At 41.8% G+C, this 20,630-nt stretch overlaps 1 protein-coding gene across 1 annotated transcript in view; it reads left to right on the top strand.

Annotated features, from left to right (window-relative positions):
• Window positions 1-20,630, top strand: part of ARMH3 (armadillo like helical domain containing 3) — a gene marked incomplete at its 5' end in the record, with an annotated part of 185,268 nt that overhangs the window by 124,270 nt on the left and 40,368 nt on the right. Inside the window, 1 exon segment of the mRNA NM_001159813.1 lies at window positions 16,398-16,476. Coding sequence (NP_001153285.1) covers window positions 16,398-16,476 — 79 coding nt within the window.

Below are 20,630 nucleotides of genomic sequence, written 5' to 3'. Positions count from 1 at the left end.
AATATTTCATTAGGAAACCACCAGATTTTAAGTCTTGCTTGGTTCTTCATCATTGATAGGGATAGGATAATGTCCAGACCTTTTTGCATGACATTTGATCCCAACCTACCTTTCTAGCCTTATTTGTTGTCACTCTCCCATCTATCCTAAGATCTGTCCCAATTAGACTTGGCCATAGAGTCTCAAATTTCATACCTCTGCACATGATTTTACCTAGAATGTCTTCCCTCTTCACTTTTCACCTAGCAAAATTCTGTTTATGCTTCAAAATCTAGCCCAGATGTAACCTTCCTTGAAAGCTTCCTGGATTCTTTGAGAGAGAATGATTCACACCTGCATTGCCAAAGGGTTTTGTACATTTCTCTCTTGTAGCATTTATCACATTGTGGTATGGTTGTTTACATGTCTGTCCATCACTAAATGGACAGAGACCATGACTTTTTTACTTCCGTAATTCCTGCCCCAGCACAATCCAATATGTTACGATAAGTGTTGAGTGAATGGATGGATAGCAGAATGAATGATTTAATCTTCCAAGGCCTTTACATTGCCATCATTGTCTTCCAGAATCATCACCTGACCTGAGGCCTTAAGCTACAGAAATGGATATTGAGATGCCTAAGAAGTCCTATAGGGCTTTGCCTCTGATTGTGTTTCCCAAATGTGTCTGTGGAGCCCCATTATAAAAGTCTGCTTCAGATCTTAACAGACAATAGGAAATATAGTCTTAATAGCTCCTGGATTCACCCAGTATAGCCAGGAAGTATGCTTTGAAATTGTTAGAGTTCCCTTTCTCCGTGATGAACTGAGTTGTTTTTTTCTTTCTTTTTTTTTTTTTTTTTTTTTTGAGATGGAGTCTCTCTCTGTCCCCAGGCTGGAGTGCAGTGGCGCGATCTCGGCTCACTGCAACCTCTGCCTCCCGGGTTCAAGTGATTCTCCTGCCTCAGCCTCCTGAATAGCTGGGACTACAGGTGCATGCCACCACACCCATCTAATTTTTCTATTTTTAGTAGAGACAGGGTTTTACCATGTTGGCCAGGCTGGTCTCGATCTCCTGACCTTGTAATCTGCCTGCCTTGGCCTCCCAAACTGCTGGGATTACAGGCGTGAGCCACCATGCCCAGCCAACTGAGTTTTTTTTTAATCTCAACACCGTAGAATTTACTGACTTCCAATTCCCTCCAGAGTAACAGGAAGACAGCCGAAAGGCTTTAATTATCCAAAATGGGGCTTTGAGACAACTAAAGCCACTTTGAAGTGAATTATCGATAGCATTATGCATTGTTTTTCTTTCTTTTTTTAAGTAACAAGTCAAAGTAATTAGTGCTATTTTTATCTTTGCAGATTCACTGAATTATAAGGGATTTTAAGGCTGCCTTAAAAAAAACTCCTCACTGGCTGAGTGCTGTGTTGCTGTCATTTATGTAAGCTAGAGGCCCTGCTGAGGGAATGTGTATGTGTTCTGGGGCTGTTTCACATGCCACTGGTGTAGGTGTTTGGATGCCTCACTGCTCTTGGCGGTAAGGTGTTTGCTCAGGCTCTTCGTGGCATTAAAGGTTCTCTTCTGTGTTTCTCACCGAGGACCTTCCCAAATGTATATTATTAATCTTATAAGCCAAAAGAGAACCAAGGACACTCTTATAACAGGCAGCTGCAAAGCCAAGCCGTTTAGTGTCATCAGTGTGGGTTGGTGGAGATCAGAGACTGGAGGCTTCAGTGTGGCTTTAAGTGGAACAGCTGCATCACCAGCTGGAGACTGACAGCCACAGAGGGCGGGCACAGCACAGCTGAGATCCATCTACTCCCATGGGAGCCTGAAAGACCTGCCTCCAACTTAGAAAACTGCTTTGTGTTTACAGTTAGTTTAGGGGAGAGGAGGTACAGAACCTGCCCTAGCCTGTCTCCATGAGCATCTTTGAGTCAGTACTGAGCAAACAGGTGTAAACAGGACCCCAACAGGCAGAGGTCTTGTGGCTTTCACAAAAGTTGCCCTGCTTCCCCTTAGATGGAAAATATTTAAAATGAGACACTGGGAAAGGAAGCTATAACTTTTATCTTTAGTTTACTGGAAAAATTTGACTATTTGTTGAATGCATGAACCTAATTTTTAACTAGTAAGGTTTCTTTTGTTTGATTTAGTAAAAGTTTGGTATCAGTCTCCTTCCCTGTAAGAAAATGTGCCCACACATTCTCACCTTTCCTTGCCTGATTGTAAACTAATTCCTATTTCGAGACTCTGCTCAAGCACCCTATCCTTCAGAATGCCCTTTCTAAGCCTGCAGGTTGGGCTAAGCACCCCTCCTCTGTGCTTCCATGATACCTTTTGTCTACTCTTTGTCTGCCTTAGCCTTTACCACATCATAATGAAATTATCTGTCTGTGGTGTGTGTCTTTTCCATCTATGAACTCCTTGATCTCTGGGATTTATTTTATTCACAACCTTCATTGCCTAGCGTAGTACCTGCACATGATAGGTATTCATATGTTTGTCAAACAAACTGAATTATCAAGAGTCACTGGCAGTGCTGGCAAACCTTTAGCTTCAGATACTGTAGAACTTCCTTCTAGGGACAGAGATTCCTTGACTATATGAGAAAGCAGTCAATTTGCAGAGTAAGAGAGGAGAGACTATAGAAGTTCTCTTTCTAAAACAGTGCTTATAGCATAAACAAAGTTCTTTAATTACTTTAAAACTAAATTTCTCCTTTTGGTAGTATCACCTTTCAGGAGGAAGAAAACTTACTGCTCTTTCTGGTATATTGGAGAGATGGCAGCTAATAACCTCTTTGTGAGCATAAAACAATTATACCAGCCTCCTGTGGAGACAATCTGCCAGAGCCAACCACCTCATCCTCCGCATGGGCTTCATTTTCTTACTCTGGAATCTCATCGACTCTCCCCTAAAGACCTTCATCTTGTTGCACTATTATGATGAATGTTTGGAGCTGGCTCTCACCCCCTGCTTTACTAGCTATTACTGGAGGTGCTGTCAAAGAATCAGGCCCCAAATTTATCCTCCCATTAAGTCCTCTCCTGGGCAGCGCTGCTTGGTTCTGAGTAGCAGTCGTCTAGTTTCCCCTCCTTTTCCCACCTCCCACTGCCTTTGAATGTAAGGAAACTGCAGGCCCTGTTGCAGACAAAGAGCTCTGGTAGAAAGTAAGGTTGCAAATCACTTTCTACAACAGCTTTTTGTTTGCTCTTGTTCTAGACCTGAAGAGAAGTGCGCATGTATGAGTGCCTGTGCGGGCATCTGCTGTGAGACCTCCAACATCAGTTTCTGTCACAAGCCCAGCCCAGAAGTGCCACAAGTGACATTTCTTCAGTTGGTTGGTTATATCTGTCTCCCAGCAATGTCTTTAGGATTTCTTCTCCATAATAAGTTAGAGATGTATTGGTTTCTGGACACAGGGACCTTACCTACTTCTGTCTATTCATATCTGTTCCTCTGAGTAATAGACATATGGTCTTTGGCTTTTTAAACTAGTTATATGATTTTTTGAATTTGTCTCACAGCTACTCTTACAGCCTTCCCCTTGTGAGAGTTTCTGTTGAATAAAAGCTTTCTGGGTCTCTGATGTAGTTGGTTGGCATTTGGTCAATTTGGGGCTTTCATTTTGACTCTCAAAATTATTTGCAGAAAGAAATAGGGCCAAAAGGTGCTTGAAGTGCCATTTGTAATTCTTAGGACAATTGATAAGTATTCATTTATTCTAGTAAGCAGTGGATTTTGTTAAATAATAGATACTGATTAGGTCTCAACAAATCTGACCCTGTTAGCTTTTTGGTGCTAACTCATTAATAAAGCTGATGTTGAGGCTGCCATTAACATTAGAAAAGCGATGTTCCCTAGTAATATTTCTTTCCTTGAGGAGAAACTATTTTGCAATGAAGTTTTAACTTCTTCCCTTTTCAGAGAGAGACTATCAACTTCACTTAGGCAGAATGGTTCAATACTTTGGGCAGCTTGTTTATTCTTTATTTACTTCTTGATTTACCAAACTATCCCATTTTCTTTACCTCACTGACATAACTGCTACCCAGCCCCCCTGCTTTCTCCCATCCTCTCTACCTCTCAAGCCTCCCTTCTGTAGCCAACCCTACCACCTGTCACAGTATCCACACCCAGGCTTCTTATAGGAAGCCATCTCTGTGAGGGTCTGTCTGAAAGCAACGTAAGTCAGTGCCGGAGCAGGTGAAAGCAGCCTGCTTTTTCAGAGCTGAAGAGAAGGGCGAAGCTTTCTGTCACAGTGGGTGGGTGAGCAGCTAGGGCCGAGTAATGCCACATCTCAGTGGTTAGCACCTGCAGGCTCAGAGCTGACAGTGCACTGTAATAAGATTCATCTTTGTTCACTTAACTGATGTGGGCTTTATGGTAAGTGTTCGTTTGCTTAATTACTTTGGCAGACTTGCTGATTGCCTTTCCTGAGGAGTTCTAAAAGGTCCCCCTGGGATGGAGTATAAGCCTGTTTCCATGTCTTTTAATTTCATTCTTTTCCCGGAGTACTTGAAAACCAGTACATGATCCATATGGCCCACCCTCTCATCTCTCCTGTACGTGAACATCAGGACCACTGCTATCTAGTATGGAATCCATATGGCCCACACTGGACCACTGGGAAATCTTGACAGGTTTCTTCCTCCTTTGTGCACATGAGATCCTCCTCCTCCACCACTGAGGTATTATGTATGGCTCATCTAGTCTAGTTTAGGATTCATATGCCTCTTTTTCTCTAACTGGCATGGGATCCACAGAATATTTCCCTCCTTCCTCAGTCTAGCATGTGATCCACTAAAATAATTTCCCTTTATTTTTAGAGACAGGGTCTTGCTCTGTTGCCCAGGCTGGAGTACAGTGGCATGATCACAGCTCACTGTAACCTCAAACGCCTGGGTTCAAGCAATTCTCATGCCTCGCCCTCATGAATGACTAGGGCTATAGGTGTGCACATTATGCTGGCTAATTTAAAAAAATGTTTTTGTAGATATGGGGGTCTCACTATGTTGCCCAGGCTGCTCTTGAACTCCTGGCCTCAAGCAGTTCTCCCACCTGGGCCTCCCAAAGTGTTGGGATTACAGGCGTGAGCCACTGTGACCAGCCAATTCGCCTTTATTTTTGAAGTGACAGGAAAAGAAGACTAGTCAATTGCTCATTTTCTTGCTCTCCCATGCTTAAAATTTAAGTGTCTTATAATAAATTGATTAATTGGGCTAATGGGAATGAGGTGTAATTAAAATATTTCAGGTTTTTGTCTGATGCCAGTTTTTAAAAAGTTAATTCATATTCAAGAGATTGGAATGTTCACCATTAATCACAATTAGATCAGTTTTGGGGGTTTTGAGCTTACCTCCACTGCTTCAGAATTCCTCTTAGGTATGTGTTAGGATTTTCTTATGTCCTGAAAAGGGACAGAACATCTAATACACATTTTCTTATAGGCCATTTTGTTCCTTTATATTCATTTGGCATTTCTGAGCGTGTAGAGGAGCCTTGCTTCTGGAAATAGGAAATCCGGGAAATGGGAAATAGGAAAACCAATTCCAAAGGTTATTAGAGGTTTTCATTCTGTGGCCCCAGGAACTCTGCCAGTAACTTCGGACCTGCTGCTAGAGAACAGAGTAAGGTAGTCAGAAGCACAGAGTAATAGATCTGAGCAACGATAGGATAATCTTGTAGGTGTTTTATGTTTAGGAAAGTTTTGGAGCCTCTTTTCATTTATTGAAAGATTTAATAAAAAGTAGACATAAGGGGAATGGATTAAGTGATGATGCCTTTTATGGAAATGTAGATGGTCCATTTGACTTTTGTGGTTCTTTCAACACTTGTGGTTCATTCTTCTCCATTTACGTTGGATCATTGGGTAAAGTAAGCAACTAGATGCACTGGTCAGTAGTTCATCCTTCTTGCTGGTTGTCAAAATGCCTTTTATACTAAGGTTCCATTTTTGTGTCTTTGGTCCTGAAAAGAATGACCACAGGGACAGTAGTATAATTTATGGAGGGAAATAATTGTCCTGAAAGGGTTAAGACCTAAAACTTAGGGGGTAAGTTAGAAGGATAATCCTAACAGGTCAGTTGCTGATGTTTTGATTAGATAGTTTCAAAGTGAAAAGGTTAGAAGGTATTCTTACTTGAGGTTTTATTTTGTTTAATGTTAATCAGCAGAGTCTCTGAGGCTTGTAATGCACTTCTGTTAACAGGCATCAAGGGAAATTGCTTTTTTTGTTGTTGTTGAATTGGGTGGGCTGAAGATTCATTGACTCCATGAAGAAGGAAGCTTAGTACTGCATGAAATGGGAGTCTGTGAGGCAATTCTGAAGGTGAAAGAAATGTTAGTTTAAAATTAAATAACTCAACCTCAGATGAACCATTTTAACTACTGCCACATATACTCAGTCATACCTTTACCCCTTCTCAGAAGCCAGTATTTTACCTGTATGCCTGAAGGTTTCCCAGGTAAAAGCAATTACGAATATGAAGGTTTTCTTGTCTTTAATCTCAGATACCTGAGAACATACTCTGTAGTATATTGCATAGTAGTATATCACTGGACTGGTCTAGGAAAAGGGGAGCTGCCTTGGGGGAAAAAAATTCTTTAGGGCTAGTTAGATGGTATACAGGAAAACAGAGAGGAAAGTTTTGGAAGTGAAATTCAACCAAATAAACTACTACTTAGAGAGGTTGGTCTCTTGCCCAAAGTCACACAGTTAATAAGTGGAGGGATACAGATTTTTTCAGATCTCCTTTCTCTAAAGCCTTGCTGTTTTCTGTATGAACCATGTTGTTCGGGGAAGCAATGGTATTTTTACTGGGCCTTCAAGGAAAAAGATGACTTAGGCTTTTTAGTGGTGATAACATTCTATGTGAAGAAATCCAGGTAAACAAAAGCAAGACATCCAGTTGTAAATATTTAGTAAGCATTTGATAATACAGGGCTACAGCTCTTAATGAGGTTGGAGCTTAAGATCCAAATTTTTTACTAAGCTTGAGAAATTCACCCACAATCAGACTCGTTAATGTAAATCTGGTAGTCTTATAGGAGTAGTTTTAGGGTGAAACCTTCAAGAATCTTTATATACATACGTGTGTGTGTTTGTGTGTGTGTGTGTGTGTGTGTGTGTGTGTATTGAGTATACCAGTTATGTTTCCTCCTTCCTTGGAATGAGAGTTACCAAAACAACTTTTGCTTGTTTTTCCCTGTTCTGCCTGAAAGATGTACATAGCAGCTTTAGAGATAGCCTGCTTCCTTCAGGTATCTCAGTAATGAAACAATCGCCATGTTCTGAGCTTCTGAATGAAACTATTTATTTATTGTTTCATTAAAGACTCGTAGATGCTTCTGTCCATGGGGGATTGCATTTTGGAGGATTTGCTTTAGCTTTATATTGGATATGAGGAGGAATCCACATTTTCTTTTTCTTCTTCTTTTTTTATTTCTTAAGACTGGGTCTTGCTCTGTCACCCAGGCTAGGGAGCGCAGAGGTGTGATCATGGTTCCCTGCAGCCTTGACATCCCTGGCTCAAATCATCCTCCCACCTCAGCCTCCTGAGTGGCTGGGACTACAACAGGCACATGTCACCATGCCCAGCTAATTAAAAAAAAAAAAAAATTTTTTTTTTTTTTTTTTTTTTTTTGTACTCCTGAGCTAAGCACTTCTCCCACTTCAGCCTCCCAAAGTGCTGGAATTATAGGGGAGAGCCACCGTGCCTGGTCCACATTTTCTCTTAAGCTATATTGCCTACATTGTTAAAGGAACATTTCCATGCTTATCTTTAATGCAAGTTCGGCATTAACTATGTGTCTCAGTTAACAACCGCCCGGCACTTGGGAAAAGAGAGCTGCTTTGCAGAGTCATGAGTCAGAGAGAATAAGTTTAAAATGGACCAAGAAATCCCCAGCCAGTTTACTGCTCATCCTTACTGTTCCATCTGTCCACTTCATTTTGCTTCAGCCTGTATAAGTGACCTCTATCTTCTGCAGTCAGAAGTTGACAGTTGTTGCATTGGAGGGTGGCCCAGATTCCTGCTCTTAAAGGTGCATTGGGCACAGTGCCATCCCTCACTGTGGCTGGCTTTAGCAATTTCTCTTTACTATGATGTTGTCTATTTATTTTTCCTTCCCCTTTGGGACTTTCTAATTCAGTGGCTTTAGAAGCCCAGTATCAGAATAAAACACACTCCCCCACACCTCACCTCATCCTCCCCACCCTCAAACAAACACACAAACAAAACCTAGGCTTACTTTTAGAAGGTATTAGATTATGTAAAGAAGGAATGCCAGAAAGCTTTCCTCTAGCCTCTTGATATGACTTAAGAGGAAGAAAAGCTTTATTGTCATCAGTGTCAACTTTTGCTCCTTCTTTGGGAGGACAGCTGTTCATGTCTGAGCCACCTTTTTTCCTGGGATGAGGATAAAACATTTTAATTTTAATTTTCATACTTTGGGAGGATAGCTAGTGATTCTGGATCTCCAGAAGCAAAAGCTACTTACAGTGAAACTGGACAAAATATTGGTGAGCAAAATAAATTTGGTACATGCTGTCTTGGGGCTTTTAGTTCAAGTTTCAGAGAAGCTAGAGGTTTGGTTAGAAATTATATTCTCTTTTCCCACTAAGTTCTGTCTGTGGGTAGAACTCCTTTCCCCTTCCTTGGGCCTTATTACTACCTATATTTCTTTAAATCCTCTTCCCAATTCTGTTTCCCTGAATAATGTGGGCAACTCCAACTATTGCTGGAAAAATAAATTGGTAAAGGATGTTGAGAATAAGAGAAACTTTCTTCTCATCCACCAACTCTGCCACCCCCCTCAACATCCTATTCCAACAGCCAAAAGTTGACATCCTTTGCCACATGCAGAACTTTTGATTTAAGTATATCATACATATTGCCATGAGTTGGACTCTTCTCACCTCCAGGTAGGGTCGGTCCTTCCTGAGCATGTGCCCTTCAGCACCAGTCTCACTCGCCATCTCTGTCACCTTTTTGGTATTGCACCACAGAGCCCTCTCTCTCCAGAAGCTCCTGAAACTCCAGCTTCTGTAATTTATAGGATAGTCCATGGCCCAGTGAGCTCCTTTTCCTACTGCCATCAGCATTGCTAACATATGCAAACTTTAGAAAAGTTTTCTTGGTGAGTGAATCACCCTGGGAATCACCACATGAATTCTGTGTGGAACTGGTTGAAGAAAGCAGCTTACTCAAAAACTGCTGGGGCCAAGGAGGCCATAATCGTTTATATATGATACAGTTCATCCATTTAAAGTATACAGTTCATGTTTTCTGGTATAATCATAGGGTTGTGCAACCATCATCACAATCTAACTTTAGAATATTGTGTTCCCCCTGAAAGAAACCCTATTCCCAATAGCAGTCACTCCCTATTCTTCCCCTAACCCTCCTTGTATCCCTAAGCAACCATGAATCTACTTTCTGCTTCTACAAATTTGCCTATTCTGGACCTTTCCTATAAATTGAAGTAGCTGTACCATTTTACACTTCCACCAGCAATGTATGAGAGTTCTTCTCCACATCCTTGCCAACACTTGTTATTGTTTTGTTTGTTTGTTTTTGAGACAGAGTCTGCACTCTCACCTAGGCTGGAGTGCAGTGGCTCCACCTTAGCTCACTGCAGCCTTGGCCTCCTAGGCTCAAGCGATCTGCCCACCTTGGCCTCCCAAGTAGCTGGGACTACCGGCACATGCCACCACACCCGGCTAATTTTTTTTTCTAATTTTGTAGAGACGGGGGTCTCCCCATGTTGCCCAGACTTGTTTCGAACTCCTGGGATTGCAGGCATGAGTCACTGTGCCCAGCCTTGCTATTCTCTTTTTACCACTATCCTAATGGGTGTGAAGTGGTATCTCATTGTGGTTTTGATTTGGATTTCCCTAATGACTAATGATACTGAGTATCTTGTCTTGTCTATTCAAATAATTTGTTCTTTTAAAAATTGTATTATTTGTGTGTAATTTATTGTTGAATTATGAGTCCTTTATATATTCTGATACAAGTTGCTTATCAGACAAAATTTGCAAATATTTTCTTTTATTCTGTGTATTGTCCTTTCACTTTCTTGATGGCATTGTTTGCAGCACAGTTTAAACTTCAGATTGATCCACTTTTTCTTTTGTCGTTTGTGCTTTTGGTGCTTTATCTAAGAAATCACTGCCTGACCTCAAGTCATGAAGATTTACTTTTAAGAATTTTACAGTTTTTGAGGGCCGGGTGCAGTGGCTCACACCTGTAATCCCAGTACTTTGGGAGGCCGAGGCAGGCAGATCACGAGGTCAGGAGATCGAGACCATCCTGGCTAACACGGTGAAACCCCGTCTCTACTAAAAATACAACAAATTAGCCGGGCATGGTGGTGGGCGCCTGTAGTCCCAGCTACTCGGGAGGCTGAGGCAGGAGAATGGCGTGAACCTGGGAGGCGGAGCTTGCAGTGAGCCAAGATTGTACCACTGCACTCTAGACTGGGCGACAGAGCAAGACTCCCTCTCAAAAAAAAAAAAAATTTTTTTTATTGTTTTTGGACCTTACATTTAGATCTGTGATCCATTTCAAGTTGTTTTATGTATGGTATAAGGAAGGGATCTAACTTCATTCTTTTGCATGTGGATAACTACTTGTCCCAGTACCATTTGTTGAAAAAACTGTTTTTTCCCTATTTAATTGCCTTGCCACCTTTGTCGAAGGGAAACCTTTATCTTTTCATAATGGCTGTGTTTTCTCATTCATTGTCCACTCAAACCTTCCTGTATTTTCTCACAGTTCTGGAGGCTAGAAGTCCCACATCAAGGTCCAGCAGGGTCAGTTTCTGGTGAGAGCTGTCTTCCTGGCTTATGCTATGGCAGCCTTCTCACTGTGTTATCATGTGACAGATAGCAAGAGAGCTCTCTGGTGCCTTTTTTTTTTTTTTTTTTTTGGCAGAGTTTCGCTCTTTTGCCCAGGCTGGAGTGAAGTGGCATGATTCTGGCTCACTGCAACCTCTGGTCCCTGGGTTCAAGCGATTCTCCTGCCTCAGCCCCCCAAGTAGCTGTCAGGTTTTGACTGGTAAAAGTGAGAGAGAAGTACTGTCAGAATCTTCCAGAAACCCCCTCCCCAAAGGTTCAGAAAAGATGGTAGTAAATCCTTTTGGAGGTGCTATGAGTGAGAAGGAAAGCCTAAAGAAAATGGAGAGATTCTTCCTTCATCTATAAACCTGGTGCCTCATCTTTCTCCTGCCAAGAGCTAGTCAAGCATGAGTCCTCGTCTAGCGCTTTGGCCAGACGTGGGATGGTGTGGAATCACAACCCAGGTGAGCCTGGTAGCAATCAGACTTCCTGGGGAAGGAGAAGCGATGTAATTCAGTTACTGCAAAGGTGTGTCACTCAGCTTGGTCTGGCTTAGCCTGGTTCCAGTCTTCTGTCATTTCTGTGCCATGTCAGGACATATTTCCATTTCAATAGTACAAAGTACTAAGAACTTTAATGGGAAGCCTCCAAGCCCTGTCTGTCTTAAGAGCCTGGAGAGAGAAGAGCCAGTGTTAGACTATTTTTCTTACTGCTTAGGCCGAATACCCTCCACCTGGCATCTCCAGGACATTAGGTTAGCACTCAGATTTTGCAGATAACAGTCCCAAAGAAACAGCAAAAAAAAACATGAGGCCGATACATATACTGCCTTTGTGGGTACTGAGTTAGAGACTACTAACTGAATCTAGACTGTTCCACCTTACTCAGGTTTCTAAACAGTTTCTCAACCTGCCTGGTGGGAGACCTTAATCACCTGCTTAGATCTGAAGTTCTGAGATGAGATTGTCACAGGGCAGGTTGGAAGATGATTTTATCTTCATTCAAAATATATATTCCCAGAGTGGTAAATACCCTCAGGATAAGTTTGCCCAAACAATATCAGCATGTATGTCCTGCAGTATGAAGAACAGGTCACCCATAGAACCAGCTGACACCTGATAAGTGTAATGGTGAGAAGGGAAGGAAACAAGTGTACATTTTGAAGGTAATGCCTTCTAGGTTTTCCTTTCTCTCCCTCACTCCCTCCCTCCCTGCCTCCCAGCCCCCTCCCCTTTCTTTCCTCTTTCCTTTTCTCCTTCCCTCTCTTCGTCCTCTCTCTTTTCTTTCCTTTCTTATGTCCTTGCTTTGTTTCCTTGTGAAAGAACTACTCAGGTAGAAAGGAAAGAGAATTACATCCCCAGCAATTCCATTCCCAGGGATTATTTCACTGTTCCAACCTCACTAGCTCCCCTGGGTTGCCCCAGTGGCTGCTAACATTCCACCCAGACAGAAGCTAGGGTACTTGGACCTCTGTATTCTCCAAACCTAGGCAAGAATAAAATAATAATAATAATAATAAACAAGAACAAAACCTCTAGTTCAGCTGAGACAGGAATTTTTCAAAAAAAAAATTTCCTAAGAAATGTAAGGAAAGCCTGATTTAAAAAAACAAAAAACAAAACCTAAAAAAGCATAAAATGTGGATGCATTTACAGAGTGCAAAATCTTTCCGAAGATACCTGTGGTCTAATGGTAGATTGATTTGACTACTGAAGCTCCTTTCCTTCCATCATGTTGGTTCTGGACACTAAACCCTATGACTCAGACTCCACCCTGAGTGAACTTTAAATTGGTGCTGCTGCTAGGATCAGTGGGATTATCAGTTCTCCTCTAAACTTGCTTCCCCTTCCTTCTCATTGGGTTTAGGGTCCTGATTTTCCTTTCTGCTTATGGGCTGTGGTCATCTCTGCCAACATCCTTGAGCCTTGCTCTCTGATTGAGAAAAATATTTGACCCCCACTTGGTCACAAAATTCTTTCCTACTTTGGATTTAGAGCAAACCTCAGCCTTAACTTGCAGATATTATCTCCAGCTCTCTTGGTAGTTTCTGGAAAAATAAGTTGGCAGAAATCTTTTCTTGCTCCTGACTCATGTCTGTCGTATTTGGTTTATTCACTTATTGAATATTTATTGAGCACAAGCTGTGTACCAGGCATTGGTACACATAGATGTTTGGCATTGCTTTTCCAAGTTTTTATTATATGTACTATAAATGTTATATATTATGTTATATAAATTTTATAAATGTACCCTCTAAGATTTAGCCCTCTTTCAACAAACATTTCTTATATGGCTGCAATAGACTATTCCCAGGTACTGTGATAAGTGCTGGGATCAGTATTATTTTTTTAAGTTTTTGGTTTATACTTTTATTACCTGATTTAGATTAAATGGTTCTATAATTCTTTACTATCAAGAAGCTATAAAAGAAAGTAGTGATTTGTTATGCTAGCTCATACATACACACACACACACACATACACACGTGCACACGTTTTATTTTTTATTTTTGAGAGAAGGTCTTGTTATATTGCCCAGGCTGGAGCGTGGTAGCACAAACGCCACTCACTGCAGCCTCATCCCCCTGGGCTCAAGTGATCCTCCCACTTCAGCCTTCCAAGTAGCTGAGACTACAGGCAAATGCCACCACACCTGGCCCTGGCTTATTATTATTTTTTTTTTTATTTTGTAGAGACAAGGTCTCACCATGTTGCCCAGGCTGGTCTCGAACTCCTGGGTTCAAGTAATCTTCCCACCTTAGCCTCCCAAAGTGCTTGGATTATCGTTGTGAGCCACTGCACCCAGCCCACGCACCCATTTTGTTGTTGTTGATTTTGGGTGGGGTTTTTTGTGGGGAGACAGGGTTTCACTATGTCACCCAGGCTGGAGTGCAGTGGCACAGTCTTGGCTCACTGAAACCTCTGCCTCCCAGGCTTAGGTGATCCTCCCACCTCAGCCTCCCAAGTAGCTGGGACCACAAGTGTGTGCCGCCACACCTGGCTAAATTTTTTTGTATTTTTTGTAGAGACAGGATTTCACCATGTTACCCAGGCTGATCTTGAACTGCTGGGCTCAAGTGATCCGCTCACCTTAGTCTCTCAAAGTGCTGGAATTACATGCGTGAGCCACCACGCCTAGCCCACACCACCCATTTTAATAAATTTTCTGTTTTGGAATAATTTTAGATTTACAGAAAAAGTAAAAAGATAATCCACAGAGTTCCTGGATACCCTCAGCCTAATTTCCCTCATTTTATGTCACCAAGGTACATGTATCAACACTAAGTAACTGGCATTATTATTAACTAAATTCCGTATTTTAATTAGATTTTACCAGTTTTTCCATTAATGTCCTCTTGGGTCGGAGTTAGCTCAAGCGGTTACCTCCTCATGCCGGACTTTCTCTCTGTCCATTAATGTCCTCTTGCTGTGCCAGGGTCCATTCCAGGATATGCATTTAATTGTCATATCTCCCCAGTGATTTGTGACAATTTCTCAACTCTTGTTTTTCCTGACTTTTAGAGTCTTAAGAAAGTACTGGCTGGGCATGGTGGCTCACACCTGTAATCCCAATACTTTGGGAGGCCAAGGTGAGTGGATCACCTGAAAGGTCAGGAGTTTGAGAACAGCCTGGCCAATGTGGTGAAACCCCATCTCTATTAAAAATACAAAATTAGCTGGGCATGGTGGCGGGGGCCTGTAATCCCAGCTTCTTGGGAAGCTGAGGCAGAAGAATTGCTGGAACCCGGAAGGTGGAGGTTGCAGGGAGCTGAGATCGCACCATTGCACTCCAGCCTGGGCAACAAGAGCAAAACTCCATCCCAAAAAAAGAAAGAAAGAAAGAAAGAAACTACCAGTCAGCGCCAGGAGCAATGGCTCATGCCTGTAATCCCAGCATTTTAGGAGGTGAGGAGGGAGGACTGCCTGAGCTCAGGAGTTTGAGACCAGCCTGGGCAATCTGGCAAAACCCGATCTCTACAAAAAATACAAAAATTAGCCAGACGTGGTGGCACATGCCTGTAGTCCCAGCTACTTGGGAGGCTGAAGTGGGAGGATTGCTTGAGCCAAGGAGATGGACGCTGTAGTGAGCCATGTTTGTGCCACTGCACTCCAGCCTGGATGACAAAGTGAGACCCTGTCTCAAAAAAAAAAAAAAAAAAAAAAAAGTACCAGTCAGGTATCCTGTAGAATGTCCCCTGTCTGATATTTTTCTTGTGATTAGATTGAGATATTAAGTGCCCTTCTCATCAGATCATACCAAGGGTTACATGATATCACTGGCAATGTACAGCTTCATCATTTGGTTAAGGTAGTGTTTACTAGGCTTCTTTGCTATAAAGTTACTGTGTTTCCCATTTGCTACTCTAGTCTTTGGCAATAAATCACTAAATCTAGCCCACCCTCAGGATGAGAAATAAACTTCATTTCCTATAGAGAGAAGTATCTACATATATTATTTGAAATTGTTCTATAAGAAAGATTTGTTGGCCAGCACTGTGGCTCATGTCTGTAATCCCAGCACTTTGAGAGGCGGAGACCTGTGGATTGCTTGAGTGCAGGCTTGAGCCTGGGCGACATGGCAAAACCCCGTCTCTACCAATAAAATACAAAAATAATTAGCCGGGCATGGTGGCACATGCCTGTAGTCCCAGCTACTAGGGAGGCTTAGGTGGGAGGATCGCTTGAGCCTGGGAGGTTAAGGATGCAGTGAGCCATGATCGTGCCACTGCATTCCAGACTTGGCGACAGAGGGACACCCTGTCTAAAATAAATAAATAAATAAATAAATAAATAAATAAATAAATAAATACATACATACATATATATATGAAAAAAAGAGATTTGTCTCTTCTCTATGAATCATTTATATTCATATGGACTCATGTAAAACCCTGATCTAAAACCTGTGTTCTTTTTGCTACACCAGGCAAGAAATGACAAAGACCTATACCAAGGCATTAGTTTCAGGGAAATTTATTTCAGATTTCAGAGATTTTTTAAGAGGTAGATTTGATAAGACTAGGTAATTTTGGATGTGACCAAGTGATGGAGAAGGGAGTGTTTTAAAATGACACTCAGCTTTTGGGTTGAATGGCAGGATATAAAATTTTGGTTTGAAACTATTTACTAACAAGTACGAAGATTGCTTCTATTTAGCCTGTATGTTGTTGGCCCAGCTTTACTGAGTGCCCTGCTCTCCCAAGTCAGAGAAGACAGCTTTTCTTTCTGATTGAAGCACCAGGGCCCCCTAGTGGACAGCCCTCTGGGTTCCCTTTCTCATCTGAAGGACTCAATATTTTTGTTTGGCTTTGGGTTTTTTCCATTAGTTCATTTGCAGAGCAGAGATGCTTGATTCTATTTTCTGTCTAATAGTAAATCCTTCCCACTTCAGAGTTATCAATTCACCCACATTTGTGACTACCTCATGTTCAATAAGAGGACAGTTACCCAGTCACAATCAGTCCCATGCTCTAGTACTCTAAACCAGAGGGTACTTGATCCTTATTTTTTAACAGATGTATTCCCCTCTTCCATCTGGCACCATATTAATATGAATTCTTTGTTTCAGAGCCATCATCAACCACTTTAACCCCAAAATTGAGTCCTACGCTGCTGTGAATCACATATCCCAACTGTCAGAGGAGCAGGTAAGCCACTACTTTCCCCAGATGACCTAGTTGGTGGCTAGGATCAAGCAGTTGCCTTCTCTCTGATGGCAGGGGGATTCTGTGACTGAGCTTTTGTGGTGGTGACCAGGGCCAGGCTGCTGAGAGGAATTAGTGTGGGGTTGGTTGATAGTAGTTTTAATACAGAGTGATGCCGTCTGCCTTTGTGCCATCTGAAGGGTTTGTTAATTATATAGAAGATATGTAGGTGAAAATCTGGTGAATTATTGTTTTAGAGTGTGATAAGGCATTTCTTTTTTTAAAATTTTAGGCAGAGAGTCATTTTTATTTTTGAAAACAAGAAATGAGAACTTAGAAATGGATGAAACTGCCAATTAGAAAAACCCTGAGTTCAGCTTAATTTGAAGCTGTTTGGCTCATTAAAACATGAGCCCTCATTGGGACAGATTTTCCTTAGTAATTGAGTTCTCTTTGCCTTGAGCAATTATTTTTGAGGAGGTTTTTCTGTGATATGGACTGAGTTAGAGATGCAGATAGCCTTGTGTCTTTGTTTTCCTTAAATCTGGCCTGATTTCCCCTTCTCCCAGAGTGCCTGCACTCAGCTCTGCATTATATAAAAGTACAGATGAGGCATTAGCGTGGCATGGGATTGAACTTGATGTCTCAAAATGAGACTCTTGAGTCCTTTTTTTAAAAGCACTAAATAAGACATCCTATTCATATGGTTCCCTTTCCTTTTCATCCTACTCCCAAATTGGAGGGGCCAGGGTATAGACCCCAAGCCAGTAGGAAGACCACATGTGCCCTGTTCTTCCTTTTTTGCCAGTGCATCTTTGTAACCCTTGTTTGAGCTTCTTGCTGGCAGAGCCAGCCAGCCAGCTATGATTTGACCATGTGTTTCAGTGTTCCTCAAAGCTATTCAGTTCTCCCAGTGAAGCACCAAGCAAGCCTTTTTCCTAATAGGCAAGCTTCTCAGTATTCCCACCAGTGGCTCTTTTCTCAGCCAGATGGATAGGACTCTATTAGTCTGTCAGTTGTTCCCTTTGACATATTTGTTCTCTTTTGTGAGGCCAGCTGTGAGAATCCATCCTCACATTTAAAACTGCTTTTATAAATGGCCTTCATTTCCTTTTTTCCTCTCTGCCTGTGGAGTTATCCTGAATCCTGTTCTTTGATGCTGTGCTGTCTGTGAGGTGCTTTGTGATGCTACCATTTTCTTGTCGGACTGGTTCACATTAATTTTACTATATCATTTTCATGCAAAATAATTCAACATCTTGCGTTTTATGCAGTAAGAGAAGGGGTGACTTTCCTACCACAGTGAGCTCTGGTTAGTCTAAAAGCTTTTTTAAAAAAAAAAAAAAAAAAAAAAAAAGAAGAGACATTTGCTCTGTCAGCCACGTGCAGTATTCATCCCCCAGCAGCTTGGGAAGGTCAAGCTGAAATCTTTCTCCAGCAGTAGCTGCCACAGACCAATAATAAAAATCCTTTCTGGCACACAAGGCAATCTGTGAAAGGATGATTAGCAAGCACGTGTCCTCAGCCTCCTCCAACTTCTTTCAAAGTTAAATGAAATGATGAAAGTGCCTCTCAAAAAGAGTGCACAGGCCAGAGATGAAGCGATTTCAGTGGAGAGGGATTTCATAGGAAAATGGGGAAAGGATAGCAAGATTGATTTACTTGGTCAATATGTAATTGTATACCTGCTGGGTGCGGTGGCTCACACCTGTAATCCCAGCACTTTGGGAGGCTGAGGTGGGCAGATTGCTTGAGCCCAGGAATTCAAGACCACCCTGTACCACATGGTGAAGCTGTCTCTACAAAAAAAAAAAGAGAGAGAGAGAGAAAGAAAAATTAGCCAGACGTGGTGGTGCGCACCTGTAGTCCCAGCAACTTGGGAGGCTGAGGTGGTAGCTGAGGTGAACCCAGGGAGGTTGAAGCTGCAGTAAGCTGTGATCATGCCACTGTACTCCAGCCTGGGTGACAGTGAGACCCTGTCTCAAAATAATAGTAATAATAATAATTATCATTATTATTGTATACCTTCTATAATATAAATTGTGGTGCTAAGGTAAGTGGGAATCAGTGGTGAATAATCTTAGTCATTGCTCTCATGGAGTCTTTGTGTACTCATTACCTCTTTTAACAGTCCTTTTCACTTGGGGGTTTGGAGGAGGGTGATACTATTCTGGGACCTTCTTGAGAGCCACCCTCAAAATAGTTGTTGCTTCTCTTTTCTAACTGACTTTGAAGGGTGCTAAATGACAGCATTACAGTACACTTGGTTTATTCTCAGCACTATCAGATTAGAGGTATTTGACTGCCTTGTTAATCTCCAGCATGTGTTGGAGCACTTCTCTCCCTTCACTTATGAGCATTAATGTGAATGTCACTTAATGTTAATAGTATTCATTGCCTCTCAAAGAGCTAGTTTTATGGATTGCAGTAGGGCCCTGCAGTTGTTAGCAGCCGACTGAGTAGAGAAAAAAGTCAAGAACTTAATCCTCAATAGATTCTAAAGTACTCCTAAAATAAAACCTGAAGAGCATGGATAGGTGTTAAATGGAATTTGTAGCATTTAGTAAGTTAGCAGAGAAGACAGGGCTCTTTCCTATGTCTGCCTGCCCAGACTGCCATTTTTTTCTGGCAAAGAGATTTGTGAATTCTTGAATTCTGACAACCCCTAGACACATTCCAGCCTTTGTTTGAGGCATTTCAAGGTGGTACTTGTAAATCCATTATTGCATATTAAACAAAGCCCAGCCTTTCACATTGGGGTTTCTTTTCAGACATCCAGAAGGTAAATGGCATTTTTCTGTTAATTGTCATTGGCTTCATCATTCATGATAAACTTTTTAATCAGTTAATACCCTCAATGTGACTGAAGGATCATTCTTTTTTGTTTGTTTTTGAGACAGAGTCTCACTCTGTCACCCAGGCTGGAGTACAGTGGCACGATCTTGGCTCACTGCAGCCTCTGTCCCCTGGGTTCAAGCGATTCTCCTGCCTCAGCCTCCCAGGTAGCTGGGATTAGAGGTGCATGCCACCATGCCCGGCTGATTTTTGTTTTCTTTAAGTAGAGTTTCTCCATGTTTGCCAGGTTGGTCTCGAACTCCTGACCTCAAATGAGCCACCTGCTTTAGCCTCCCAAAGTGCTGGCATTACAGGCATGAGCCACTGCACCCAGCCTGGTCATACATTTTTTAATGTAATAAACTGTATACATTTTCATGGTATATATGCAAGTGCTATATTTGTCTGGGGTTAATTGTGAAGCTTGTTGATTTTTACCTCTTTTTTTTTTTTATATGTGGTAGAATATACATAACATAAAATTTACCATTTTAACCCCCTTTTTTTTTTTGAGACGGAGTCTTGCCCTTGTTGCCCAGGCTGGAGTGCAATGGCGCGATCTTGGCTCACTGCAACCTCTGCCTCTTGGGTTCAATCAATTCTCCTGAGTGAGCCTCCCTAGTAGCTGGGATTACAGGCACCCACCCCCACGCTCAGCTAATTTTTTGTATTTTTTAGTAAAGATGGGGTTTCACCATGTTGGCCAGCCTGGTCTCAAACTCCTGACCTCAGGTGATCCACCTCCCTCGGGCTCCCAAAGTGCTGGGATTACAGGCGTAAGCCACTGTGCCCGGCCCATTTTAACCCTTTTTAAGTGTACGGTTCAGTGGCATTAAATACATTCACATTGTTGTGCAACCATCTCTGCTGTCCTTCTCTCCAGGGCTTTTTCATCATTTCATACTGAAACTCTATATCCATTAAACAGTTACTCCCCATTTCCCCTACCCTGAGCCCCTGATAACCACCGTTCTACTCTGTCTCTATGAATTTGACTATTCTAGGTACTTTAATGGAATCATACAGTATTTGGATTTTGTGACTAGCTTATTTCACTTAGCATCATGTATTCAAGATTCATCCATATTGTACCATGTGCCACAATTTTGTTCCTTTTTAAGGCTGAATAATATTCCATTGCATGTATATACATTTTGTTTATTCATCCATTAGTGGACATTTGGGTTGTCTCCACCTTTCGGCTATTATGAATAATGTTGCTTTTGAACATTGGCGTATTACAACTATGTGTTGGAGTCCCTGCTTTCAGTTCTTCTGTGTATATACTCAGAAGTGGAATTGCTGGATCACAGGATAATTCT

The sequence above is a fragment of the Pongo abelii genome, chromosome 8 (assembly GCF_028885655.2).
Source record: "Pongo abelii isolate AG06213 chromosome 8, NHGRI_mPonAbe1-v2.0_pri, whole genome shotgun sequence".
NCBI classification, from domain to species: Eukaryota; Metazoa; Chordata; class Mammalia; order Primates; family Hominidae; genus Pongo; species Pongo abelii.
The sequence above is the reverse complement of the archived record's forward strand: the minus strand, read 5'-3'. Positions and strand labels throughout refer to the sequence as shown.